Source organism: Microcaecilia unicolor, chromosome 4 (genome assembly GCF_901765095.1).
Source record: "Microcaecilia unicolor chromosome 4, aMicUni1.1, whole genome shotgun sequence".
Classification (NCBI taxonomy): domain Eukaryota; kingdom Metazoa; phylum Chordata; class Amphibia; order Gymnophiona; family Siphonopidae; genus Microcaecilia; species Microcaecilia unicolor.
In genome coordinates, this window is record NC_044034.1 from 43,843,938 (window position 1) to 43,858,189 (window position 14,252).

General features: G+C 42.5%; 1 protein-coding gene across 1 annotated transcript in view; it reads left to right on the top strand.

Moving 5' to 3' along the window:
* LOC115468455 (centrosomal protein of 295 kDa-like) overlaps positions 1-14,252 on the top strand; it is a 93,418-nt gene that overhangs the window by 54,318 nt on the left and 24,848 nt on the right. Inside the window, exon 11 of the mRNA XM_030200191.1 lies at positions 6,802-6,913. Within this exon, the coding sequence (XP_030056051.1) occupies positions 6,802-6,913 (112 nt within the window). The remainder of the gene's footprint in view (positions 1-6,801; positions 6,914-14,252) is intronic.

Sequence of the window (14,252 nt, forward strand, 5' to 3'; positions counted from 1 at the left end):
ATATAATCGTTCCATTTTGCATGAATATATTTTCTAAAATCTAGGTCATGATACAGATATAAGGGAAATTGCCATCCCAAGAAGGATCGATAGTGTGCCAGTGCCTCCAAATCAACCCAAACCAGTGCATTATCAGAAACCGCTTCTGGACCAATAACTGCCGATGTCACAAAAGAGAAAATTGATTGGTCCACCAAGATATAGTCTAGGTGAGAAAAATTGCCATGTGCCTGAGTGAGATGTGTGAAGTCTTTATCTCCGGGGTGACGGGCCCGCCACACGTCTATCAGGTCCAGCGAACACATGAAAGAGGGAAGCGCACAAACCTGCACACCTCCATTGTGAGACGAGCGGGAGAAAAGCAATCAAGCTCTGGATCAGATAATTATATTCTCTCAGGACCAGCAGTGGTATGGAAGGCATAGTTGTACCAGCATCCGGTAAAAGGCCTGATCGTATTTATTAGAGCCATATACTGCCAGAACTAGGAATTTATGACTATGGAGCCGTAAATGAATCAACACATAACTTCCTTTAGGATCACTCGCGATAGAGTTCAGCTGTATACGGCAAACCTTTCCTAATTAGGATTGCCACACTCCCTCATCAATCCGAAAAGGAAGCAGAAAACATGTCTCCCACCCAGGCTTGTTTTAATTTGCTATGCTCGCACTCTGTGAGACGTGTCTCCTGTAGGCAAGCAACATCGTCATTAACATTCATTCCACATGTATTTTACCTTGATAATTCAACAGTAATTCTGAACCCAGGTGCCCAGCCTCACCCAGGTCCTGTTCATCCCACCTCGGTGTGCGCAACCGCGTCCAGAGCCGAATACCTGATTCCAGAGATTACTAGCTTGTGCTGAAATATCCTCAGGCTCCAAGCATGCCCACGCACCCACATGATCCAAGAGTTCCATTCTAACCTCTGATGTATAACTACTACTACTTCACCACGGGCCTTTAAAATGGAACAAAGTTCTTTAATGAATGAGCCTTGACCCGACACGGGCCGTGTTTCGGTGACTAGCACCTGCGTCAGGGGTCTACATAGAATACAAAACATAGAAATAATATATTTTTAAAAATTGTTAACATATAATGAATAAAACCAAGAATTAAAAATAATATCTAGACTCATCAAGCATACATATATAAGCCTATATAAACACCTAAAGCATTTAATATTTTAACATTGCATTTAATAATTTAACATTCTCATATATTATTATATAGTAATTTGAAAATAAATGGATAATTAATCAAAACAAAAATAGTAATATATTATTAATAATTAAAATAAGCATTTTAAACATATATTAATATATGAAAAATTTTTGTCCAAAAGTAAGGAATATTGTAGATGAAAATATTCGAGTTATTCCCCAAGTTTTCCACGTCATCACTGTGGTGAGTTACCATTACTATTTTTGTTTTGATTAATTATCCATTTATTTTCAAATTACTATATAATAATATATGAGAATGTTAAATTATTAAATGCAATGTTAAAATATTAAATGCTTTAGGTGTTTATATAGGCTTATACAGTGGGGGAAATAAGTATTTGATCCCTTGCTGATTTTGTAAGTTTGCCCACTGACAAAGACATGAGCAGCCCATAATTGAAGGGTAGGTTATTGGTAACAGTGAGAGATAGCACATCACAAATTAAATCCGGAAAATCACATTGTGGAAAGTATATGAATTTATTTGCATTCTGCAGAGGGAAATAAGTATTTAATCCCTCTGGCAAACAAGACCTAATACTTGGTGGCAAAACCCTTGTTGGCAAGCACAGCGGTCAGACGTCTTCTGTAGTTGATGATGAGGTTTGCACACATGTCAGGAGGAATTTTGGTCCACTCCTCTTTGCAGATCATCTCTAAATCATTAAGAGTTCTGGGCTGTCGCTTGGCAACTCGCAGCTTCAGCTCCCTCCATAAGTTTTCAATGGGATTAAGGTCTGGTGACTGGCTAGGTCACTCCATGACCCTAATGTGCTTCTTCCTGAGCCACTCCTTTGTTGCCTTGGCTGTATGTTTTGGGTCATTGTCGTGCTGGAAGACCCAGCCACGACCCATTTTTAAGGCCCTGGCGGAGGGAAGGAGGTTGTCACTCAGAATTGTACGGTACATGGCCCCATCCATTCTCCCATTGATGCGGTGAAGTAGTCCTGTGCCCTTAGCAGAGAAACACCCCCAAAACATAACATTTCCACCTCCATGCTTGACAGTGGGGACGGTGTTCTTTGGGTCATAGGCAGCATTTCTCTTCCTCCAAACACGGCGAGTTGAGTTCATGCCAAAGAGCTCAATTTTTGTCTCATCTGACCACAGCACCTTCTCCCAATCACTCTCGGCATCATCCAGGTGTTCACTGGCAAACTTCAGACGGGCCGTCACATGTGCCTTCCGGAGCAGGGGGACCTTGCGGGCACTGCAGGATTGCAATCCGTTATGTCGTAATGTGTTACCAATGGTTTTCGTGGTGACAGTGGTCCCAGCTGCCTTGAGATCATTGACAAGTTCCCCCCTTGTAGTTGTAGGCTGATTTCTAACCTTCCTCATGATCAAGGATACCCCACGAGGTGAGATTTTGCGTGGAGCCCCAGATCTTTGTCGATTGACAGTCATTTTGTACTTCTTCCATTTTCTTACTATGGCACCAACAGTTGTCTCCTTCTCACCCAGCGTCTTACTGATGGTTTTGTAGCCCATTCCAGCCTTGTGCAGGTGTATGATCTTGTCCCTGACATCCTTAGACAGCTCCTTGCTCTTGGCCATTTTGTAGAGGTTAGAGTCTGACTGATTCACTGAGTCTGTGGACAGGTGTCTTTCATACAGGTGACCATTGCCGACAGCTGTCTGTCATGCAGGTAACGAGTTGATTTGGAGCATCTACCTGGTCTGTAGGGGCCAGATCTCTTACTGGTTGGTGGGGGATCAAATACTTATTTCCCTCTGCAGAATGCAAATAAATTCATATACTTTCCACAATGTGATTTTCCGGATTTAATTTGTGATGTGCTATCTCTCACTGTTACCAATAACCTACCCTTCAATTATGGGCTGCTCATGTCTTTGTCAGTGGGCAAACTTACAAAATCAGCAAGGGATCAAATACTTATTTCCCCCACTGTATATGTATGCTTGATGAGTCTAGATATTATTTTTAATTCTTGGTTTTATTCATTATATGTTAACAATTTTTAAAAATATATTATTTCTATGTTTTGTATTCTATGTAGACCCCTGACGCAGGTGCTAGTCACCGAAACACGGCCCGTGTCGGGTCAAGGCTCATTCATTAAAGAACTTTGTTCCATTTTAAAGGCCCGTGGTGCTGTTTTTTTGTTTGGACTTTAGTTTGTACTTTGTTCCCTCTCTTTTGTTATAACTACTACTACTTAACATTTCTAGGGCGCTACTAGGGTTACACAGCGCTGTATAAATTAACAAAGAAGGACAGTCCCTGCTCAAAGGAGCTTACAATCTAAAGAACGAAATGTCAAGTTGGGGCAGTCTAGATTTCCTGAGTAGAGGTGTAGTGGTTAGGTGCCGAAGGCGACATTGAATAGGTGGGCTTTGAGCAATGATTTGAAGATGGGCAGGGAGGGATCCTGGCGTATGGGTTCAGGGAGTCCTACCCATCTCACATTCATCCTATTCTCGCATTACTTCCTGATCCTTAACTTCCCATCCTCCCTTATCTATCCTAAGACTCTCTTCCCACCCCAGCACTCCCCAAAGGTACCCAAAAGTGCTCCACAGCATAAAGTTCTGAACGTGGAGGCCACTGTTAACAGTGGGGATCGCACTCCCCCCAAACACACATTGTACTGTTAAGTTCCCATAACTTGATCTGAACCAATAGTAACAGAAGTTTATGCCCACCTGGCCTTTGAAAGAAAGAAAACAAGAAAACTTTTGAACCTAACATCAATGTGGCACAGCAAACAATATGCAAGAGCAGCCTCTAAGCTGAAAAGCATAGCAAATGTCAAGTGCACGAGGAAGTAGGGCTAAGATAATCTATTCTCCTGGGAGTAGAATTTTGCAAACTACCTAAGTAATCCTGTGCTGTAGAGGCTGATTCAAAAGTATTCCAACTGCCATTGGAAAATATTTTTAAGGTAGCTGGATAAAGTATCATAAAGTAAATTTTTGCTTCTTGCAGTGTTTCACAAATGGGGTGGAGCTGGCATCTTCGGGCCTGGAGTGCTGCCGAATAATCCTGGAAGATCTTCACCGGCATCCCTTCGTAAGTCAGGGATGCCCTTTTTTGCCGGTAGCCCCTCAGTATCTCCACTTTGTGGATAAAATTGTGAACCTTCAAAACAGCTCGAGGGTGACTTTCTCCGGCTGATCTTCCCTATTCTGTGGGCCTGCTCTAAGCATAAAGGAACCACACTGTCAGGGCGAACTCCGCCTTCAGCCATCGCTCCAAGAGGGCAGATAACAGATGTTCTGATAAGATTCTGGGATACCTATGATGCGGAGGTTATCCCTCCTAGAGCGGTTCTCCAATTGGTCTATCTTTACCGGTTGATTACTGACCTGCTTCTGTAGTGCTTGTAAGTCTGCCGATACCGTAACTCCCTCATCCTTGAGCTCAGACACCCGCTGCTCCAATTCGCCAGTGCACAGGGTCGTGTCCATGAGAAAAGACTCCAAATTGGTCAGCTGTGTTAATAAGTGGTCTAAACGCGGCTGCAATGCCCGCTCTACTGTTTCCGCTGAGTCAGTTGTGCTGGTGTGAATATCGCTGTACTTGCACTCACTGTTGGTGCCATTTTGTTATCTCCAGCACCACGTGTCTTCTCCTAATCTCTCGTGTTTGATTTCCCGGTCTTTGCGGAGTCAGTATGTGTGATGCAGTTGTCCGTGTACCGTGGGAGTGTTAAGCAATGCTAGGCAGATTTAGGGAATGTAGTCGTTTGGGGGAGAGCGGGAAACCCAGAGAGGAGAAGATGCACGTCCTGCTCCTCTGAGCCCATCACGTGGCCTCATATTTATCATTTAGACAAGAAAGTTTTCCAAGGAGTTATGCTCTTTGGTGGCATTATTGCCCGTCAGCTTCATATAGTTCACTAAATGCTTGCCATCTTTCTGAAAGTGCAGACATGTTCACCTACTCTTTCTGCGCAAGCTCAAACCCAGCTATTGGTACACAATCCCTTCCACCTCACCAAGAGTTGCTTGGATTGAGCTTTGAAACCAACTGAAGAGCTGAGGAGATTTCTTCACATGGGAAGCGCTGCACACGCTTGGAACGTTTCACTAAGTTCTGAGCTCTGGGAGACAGTTCTGTCTGTTGCCATTGGATAATATCATCCATGTGTGCCTTATCGGTCCTGCTGTCTAAGGAATACATCTTTTACAGGTGAGCAGCATTACTTTCTGGAGCTCGAGATGCATACACCTCCCTTAGATATGCTCTCTAGATAAAAAAAAAAAAGTTTCATTTGTTATAGGATAACAGAATTACCAATAGCATATTGCCTGCGTCCTAGCATATAAATGTTCACAGAGTAGCAGTGGTGACCACCTTGCTATGCAGACTAGAACCATGATTTAGGTTTGAAAAATATTGTATCTGGATTTTTTTTGGGGGGGGGGATTGTGTTATATATTTTCTTTGTAAATTAGTGATTGTGTTTGATATTTTATTGTACACGGCTTTAATACCAATCCATATATTTGTCTTTCTGAGTGCTTGGTTGATCAGAAGCCCATTTTGGGCAGGGTCAGACAAATCCTATATACACAGCTGTTTGGGTGTTGGATGGCTTTTAATTATCCAAGTCCAAACTGAGTCTTTCACTTCAATTGGAATTTTATGGGGCTTTGCTAGTAATGCCTTGGGAGAAATCCTTTTCCCCCACCTGTAGGATTATGAGTTAATGACTCCCTTTACCAGAGTCATTAAGAATCAGCAGACTGCTCGGGACATGTTGAGGATGTTGAGCCATGTGGCATCAATAGTTTTTTGGTCCCATGGCATGTCACCATATAAGACAAGCCCAGTGGACCTTAAAATCCCAATAAGACCAGGCCACTTGGACTGCAGAAGCATATCTATGTCAAACAAACCAGAGATTCTTTATTTTGTGGCTAGTCCATTCCAGTTTGGTCAAGGAATGTTTTATTCAAATTCATCTTGCTATAGATCTGTATTTCCACCCTGACTAGGGAGCTTGCATTCAAGGGCTTTATGCCATTGGTCATTTCAGAAAGGATGACATCAAATTCTTGAACTTCGAATTGTAATGAATGGTCTAAAAGCATTCAGAAACAAAACAACAAATAAAAACCATTGATGATCTCGAATAAGTGGTGGTCAAGGTCAACAGGATTAACCCACATATATAGATAATGTCATTCCTGAAAAGTTGTGGTAAAGCTTGTAAAGCCTCTCTGGGCATGCATGGAAGTCCCTACTCTGCTGCTGTTGGCTGGGGGCTTTCTCAGTTTCATAAATTCAGCTTTAAGAAACCAGCCTCAAAGGGAAGAGGTGAGAGAATGTGGTTTCTTATCCAGTGCCTTCAAAGAACACCTTTTACTTTTACTACTACTATAAATCACTTATATAGCGCTACCTTTTAGAGGGAAGCTACTTTGCTTTATAATTTTTTTTAAACAGGAATTATATGTTAACTCTGTGTTCTCTGTTGTGTATTAGGACATGGCTCTAGCTGTACATTTTTATCCATAACACTAGGGGCTGTAGAGCACCGTTTCTGGCTTTGATTTTTTTTTTAATACCTAAAGCAATAATTTTTGTCCTTATTCAACAGAGTGAATTTCTTCCTTTACTCTTAGAAGTGGATGATTCCATTTTTTCAGGACAAGACTCTCTGACTGATCAGTGTTCAACTGTAAGCCAGTCATCTTCACAGCAGTTTGCAGGTAACAGCTATTTAAAATGTTGCATAGTAGAGGATGACAGATGAGACAAATTGGTTCATTTGGTCAACTTTTTTTTTTCTTAGTCCAAACTGCTAAGTTATATTTCATCTACCAGTTGTAGAAGTTTGACCATTTGTAAGGTTTAGTTCCTTATCCAAGTCACTTATCCTTCTCGTTAGTTTTCTGTGCAGCTTACAACAATATTGCAATATTCACACTCTCCCACCCTACCACCAGACTTAGTAGTAATCTGAAAAGCTACCAAAACTATCAAGCCTGTTACCTTAACATCTAGTTGTCTAGGTTCCTGTGACTTTGGATGGTACTTGCTGATGAAATAATGTTCTGAAAGCCAGTTTGGAAATCCGTCAGTTTCACTGTTTCAGAAAATTGAAAAGCAGACCTGCAGAGATTGTCTGCCTTACACAGCTCAAAAGCTATCTCTGCCCCACCGTTAGGACAGGGATCCTGTACAGTATACATTTCATTAATATATATTACTTTTCATATGCATTGTATACATTTTTGCTTTTTTAACAGCTATCAGAAAACATTCTTTAAAAGGTGTAAACAGAAGGCTTGTAGTTACAAGGCAATTCACAAGTTAATTTCTAGAAAGTACAGTTTCCTCTTTTTTACTCATACATGTGTACATCATAAGGCTAGACCTGAATTTTCATGGCCTGATCAGTCTGGCTTCATCGCTGACCAACATCATCCTGTCATCATTAATCTAGTTAGTTCCTCCGCTTGTTCCTACTTGACTACACTGTGATTTGCAGTTTCACTGGCTTGTGCATCCTTTATTGTTCCTTCTTTCCTCTTCATCATGTTTTCCCTTGTGGCTGCTGTTTGGGGCAAAGGGAGAATATGGGGTGGGTTGTGCAATACTGCAGCCTTCTAAAATAGTTTCTAACATTGTTCTTCTGTCTGCTCCAAGCATACTTGAACGTATACTGAAATATTATCTTGCAGGTATTTAGAAAATATATATAAGAAAAATGCTACTTAAACAAAACACATCAATTTGACTTTGTCTCCTAATTCTTTAGAATTAACAAATTTTGAATTTTGGTCTCTGGTTTTAACTTCTAAAACTAGGCTAAAGATAAGTAGAACATAAAATGTGATCTTGCTTTGGATAATCAAATGGCAGGTCTTCAATCATTTTTTCAATGGTTATTCCAAATGTCTTGGATGCGTCTCTTTAGGGTTGTGGTCATGAAACAACATTGGCAAAGTTAAATATGGTTAAGCATGTGAAAATGTTTCACTATGGGGGATAACTTATAGAGCAGCATTTTACATGTTGAATTAGACACTTATAAAATTATCCCAGCATATACATTCATAAAAGTACAAACTCAGAATTTAGTGCTTTTTATGTGACACATATGCATAGGCTTTCCTGGGGTCAAGATTTGCACTTACATGGGTATTATATTCATATCTGCATAAGGCAGGTGTAACTGTGTGGAAGGTTTCAGATAAGCTGTTTCATAAAAGGCATATAGGTACATGTTTTGCCCTTTTGCTGAATGAACTGATTCTAGGGCGTTCTAGAAAACAGTAATAGCTTTTCATTGTCCATAGAAGATTGTCCTAAAAGGCTTGAGGATCATCCAGATGTGTGTGCAAATGTGAGATGAAAATTGATGTTATTCTTGGATAGCTGCAGTTTCCTCCATGCTACTCTCCCATGAATCACATTTTTGCCCAGCCTCTTATTGTTGAGTCATTAACACTGACCTTAGTTGAGGCTCAAGAGGCCTACAGTTTTTTGGAACTTTTTTTGGGATGTTTGTGAATTCCCTGTGTTCTTGGAATAATTATCAGGTCAGTCATTCCTGGAAAGATTCACCACTGTTCAAGTTTTCTCTGTTTGGAGATAATGGCTGTCACTATAGTTTGGTGGAGTCCCAGAGCTTTAGAAGTAAATTTCAAGACTGAGATATTTCAGCAACTTTTTTTCTCATCTCTCTGGAATTTCTTTGGATAGTGGCATAGTGTTCTTGTAGAAATGTTGTGATGACTACTTCACTCTCATGGTAAGGTTCAATATATAGTGAGGTTTAGATTCAATAGGGCTGGCTGTGTTCAATCAGCTGAATCTAATTATCAATTAAATTTGGTCAATTGATTAAGGGGTAGTTACTTTTTCACATGGGTGGTATGGGTGTTGGGTAACTTTGTTAAATAAATTAAGTTATAATTTTAAAAACTGTGTTTTTATGTTTACTCTTCTACTCTTCTCCATACTGTCTTGCTCCTTCTCCTGCTCTCCGCTGGGGACATCAATCCCAATCCTGGTCCTCTACGTCAACTCTCATCCTATTTGTGCAGGTCACACCGTAATGGCTCTAATCTAATTTCTGTTCCTCTCCTCCCCCCTTCTTCCCTGCCTTTCTTGTGTGCTCTGTGGAATGCCCGCTCTGTCTGTAACATACTTTCCTACATCCACGACCTCTTTATCTCTCGTACTCTCCATCTGCTTGCCCTAACTGAAACTTGGCTTTGCCCTGAAGATTCTGTTTCCTATACCATGGAGGTTATTTTTTTCTTCCATACTCCTCGCCAAGTTGGCCACGGAGGTGGTGTCGCGTTACTACTTTCACCCTCTTGTAGATTTCAACCTCCTCTTCCACCTCAGTCTCACTGCTTTTTTCTTCCTTCGAAGTCCACTCCATCTGTCTATTCACTCCTCTGCCTCTCCGAGTAGCAGTCATTTATCGACCCCCTGATAAGTCCCTTTTTTCCTTTCTCACTGACTTTGACGCCTGGCTTTCCTTATTTCTTGAACCTTCATCTCCTTCCCTCATTCTTGGGGATTTTAACATTCATGCTAATGATCCCTCTGATTCTTATGCCTCTCAGTTTCTCACTTTAACATCCCCTTTCAATCTCCAGCTGTGCTCCACTACCCCCACCCACCAGAATGGCCACTGTCTTGATCTTATCCTCTTCTCAGACTGCTCACTCTCCAGTTTCTGCATCTCAGCTCTTCCCCTCTCTTGATCATCATCTGCCAACTTTCACACTTAAACACCCTCCTCCCTAGTCCCGTCCAATCTTAACCAATACATTTAGGAATCTTCAGGCTATTGACTCTTCTATTCTGTCCTCCAGTGTTTCAAACCTCTTGTCAACCACTGTGTTATCCAAGTCTGTAAATGAGGCTGTCTCTCCTCTGCTCTGGATACTCTCACTCCTCCCATTCCCTGTTCTATAAGGTGTACCAAACCCCAGCCTTGGCTGACCTCTAGAATCCACTACCTACGTTCCTGTGCCCGCTCTGCCGAACGCCTTTGGCTGAAATCCCATGTCCATGTTGACTTCATACATTTCAAATTCATGTTGACCTCCTTCCAGTCTGCTATTTTACTTGCCAAACAGGATTATTACATCCAGTTGACTAATTCTCTTGGCTCAAACCCTCAGCGTCTCTTTGCCACACTGAACTCTCCTCTAGTGCCTTCACCTCCAACTCTTCTTTCTCTTTCTACCCAGACTCTGGCTGAGTACTTTCATGATAAGGTTCACAAGGTTAAACTTGAATTCTCAACCAAGTCACCTCCACCTCTCCTTCCCTTAGTCCATTCTCTCAACCCTACAACCCCTGCCTCCTTTTCTTCCTTTTCTGAAATCACTGAAGAGGAAACTGCACATCTTCTTTCTTCCTCAAAACTAACTACCTGTTGCTCTGATCCTATTCCCATCATCTACTTAACATTATCTCTTCTACTGTCATCCCTTTTATCTGCCATATCCTCAATCTTTCACTTTCCACTGTGACTGTTGCTGATGCCTTCAAACATGCCGTAGTCACACCACTCCTTCAAAAACCTTCATGGGACCCTACTTGTCCTTCCAAATATCGTCCGATCTCCCTCCTCCCTGTCTTATCCAAGATACTTGAACATGCTGTTCACCGCTGTTGTCTTGACTTTCTTTCATCTCAAGCTATCCTTGAAACACTTCAATCTGGCTTTCGCCCTCTTCATTCAACTGAAACAGTGCTTGCTAAATTCTCCAATGCCCTGTTCCTGGCCAGATCCAAAGGTCTATTCTCATCCTTCTCAATCTATCTGCTGCTATTATCTCTCCCATCGTACTTTTAGTGTATACTTTGGTGGATCCTCCTCCACTTCTATCCCACTGTCAGTAGGTGTACCTCAGGGATCTGGTCTGGAACCTCTTCTTTTCTCCATCTATACTTCTTCCCTTGGTACTCTGATGTCATCCCATGGTTTTCAGTATCATCTTTACGCTGATGACTCCCCAGATCTACCTCTCCACACCAGAAATCTCAGCAGGAATCCAGGCCAAAGTATCAGCCTGCCTGTCTGACATTGCTGCCTGGATGTCTCACTGTCATCTGAGCTTCTTATCTTCCCCCTAAACCAGCCTCTCTCTCTCTCTCTCTCTCTCTCTCCTTGTCTGCATATATTCAGCAGACTGCTAAAACCTGTCGTTTCTTTCTCTATAATATCACCAAAATTCGCCCTTTCCTTTCTGAGCACACTACCAGAACCCTTATCCACACTCTTATCACCTCTCGCTTAGACTATTGCAACTTGCTTCTCACAGGTCTCCCACTTAGCCATCTCTCTCATCTTCAATCTGTTCAAAATTCTGCTGCACAACTTATATTCCGCCAGTGTCGCTATGCTCATATTAGCCCTCTCAAGTCACCACTGGCTCCCTATCCATTTCCGCTTACAGTTCATTCTCCTCTTATCGACTTATAAGTGCATTCACTCTGCAGCTCCTCAGTACCTCTTCACACTCATCCCTCCTTTCCAGGGCTTTTTTTGTGCCGGTACACACTGGTACGGTGTACCGGCACCTCCCCCCCCCCCCCCCGGCAAGTCCTGCACCCTTCCTCTCACTCCCCTACTTACTGTTTTTCTAGGACTCGGCAGTGCGAACAGTGCAGGCAGCGATTGAGAGAGAGTGGCAGCATCGGAGCTTCCCTCTGCGAGTCCCGCCTACGTTGTTTCAACTTCCTGTTTCCGCATAGACGGGACTCGCAGAGGGAAGCTCCAACGCTGCCAGGCTCTCTCAGTCGCTGGACTGTTCATGCTGCTCAGTCCGATGCTGACAGCCTTTCTATCGCTTCGCTGGCAGGCAGTGGAGAAGGAGGATGGGCTGGGGGAAGAAGAATCGCTGGACATGGAGGAGGGCAGGGGAGAGAGGAGAATCGCTGGGAGGGTAGGGCAGGGGATAGAGGAGAATCGATGGGAGGGTGGGGCAGAGGATAGAGAAGAATCGCTGGACATCGATGGGAGGGCAGGGAAGAGAGAATCGATGGGAGGGGAGGGCAGGGATGAGAGAATTGCTGGACATGGAGGGGAGGGAGGAGAATCGCTGGACATGGATGGGAGGGGAGGGCAAGGAAGAGAGAACTGCTGGACATGAATGGGAAAGGAGGGCTGGGGAGAGAGGAGAATCGCTGGACATGGATGGCAGGGGAGGACAGAGGAGAATCGCTGGATATGGGAGGGGAGGGCAGGGGAGAGAGGAGACATGCTGGACATGGATGGAGGGAAAAGAAGAGAGGAAGGAGATGCACATGGATGGAGGGAAAAGAAGAGAGGAAGGAGATGCACATGGATGGAGGGAAAAGAAGAGAGGAAGGAGATGCACATGGATGGGAGGGCAGGGAAGAGAGGAGAAATGCTGGAAATGGAGAGAAGAGCAGGAGATAGAGGAAAATTGCTGGACATGGATGGATGAAGTGGTTAGTGGGGAGAGAGGAGAAATGCTGGACTTGGATGGAGGAGAGGGGAGAGAGAATTATTGCTTTATATGGATACAGGGGAGGGAAGAGAGGAGAAATGCTGGACAAGTATAGAGGGGAGGAGAGAGGAGAAGTACTGGACATGGATGGAGGGGAGGAAAGAAAAAAGAAGGTGCACATGGGGAAGGGGAAGAGAGGAGAAAAACTGCACATGCATGAAGAAAATAGGCAAAAGCTGTATCCACGTTATACCTCCTCCAGCCAATTCCACGGAGGAGGACCCAGCTTTTACTTATGGATATATGGCAAGAAATGAAGGAGGAAAGTAAAGAAATAAATGGAAAGGAAGCCCTGGAAACGGAGTTAAGGGAACAGATAGCAGCAGAATTAGAGACTGGGACTAATATGGATAGAAAAACAAAGTCACCAGACAACAAAGGTAGAAAAAAAAGCATTTTATTTTCATTTTAGTGTTTGGAATATGTCCAATTTGAGAATTTACATCTGTCTTATTTTGCACTGGGTATACTGGAGCTGTAACAGCTTACAGAAATTATTTATAATGAAAAAATTAAAGTTACTTTTTCTCCTATACTGGTATAATATTTCCAATGATGCCTGTTTATATGCGCCATGACTGGTATAAGGGGTGTATGGCTATCAAAGGGTTGGAGCCATATGTGTTGACCCCGCCCATAATGAGTACCGGCACCTTTTTTTTCTACAAAAAAAGTACTGCTTCCTACACTCCTCCCCGGGAACGCCATTCACTGGGTAAATCTCTCTTATCTGCACCCTTCTCCTCCATCTGCACCCTTCTCCTCCACCGCTAACTCCAGACTCCGTTCCTTTTATCTTGCTGCACCATATGCCTGGAATAGACTTCCTGAGTCAGTATGTGAAGCTCCATCTCTGCTGTCTTCAAATCTAGGCTAAATGACCACCTTTATGATGCTGCTTTTAACTCCTAACCTTTACTCGTTCAGTACCCTTATTTTATCATCCCCACCTTAGTAATTCCCTTATCTCTTATTTGTCCTGTTTGTCTGTCCTAATTAGATTGTAAGCTCTGTCGAGCAGGGACTGTCTCTTCATCTTCAAGTGTACAGCGCTGCGTATGTCTAGTAGCACTATAGGAATGATAAGTAGTAGTAGTATAAGAGAGTCTTGTGGATTTGTGGTGCAAGCTGAAACCATATTATATAATGGAATCAGCTAAATAATTGAGCTTTGTAGCATCAACCAAGAATTCGTCATTATTAAAAAAAAAAAGTTTATCCCAGAAGGTACTATAAGTTCCTGTGAGAATATACATTTCATTGTTCGATTTTCAGTAGATTGTTGAGATTTCATTCAAAATTGAGTAATTGTTGCTGCTGTATGACCTCTTAGATAGTGCTTTTAAGCAATTTCTATGAAATAATTTGATGCAGACACCTGTATAGAATAATTGTTGGATAAAAGGCAATTCACTTAGTAAGATTCTTACAGTATGTCAAATTAGGTGATTTTAATAAAAGCAGTTTCCATTTTTATACATTTACATCATGCAGCATAGCTGTAGATTTGCTGAGAAATGGCAGCCCATTTTGTTTTATA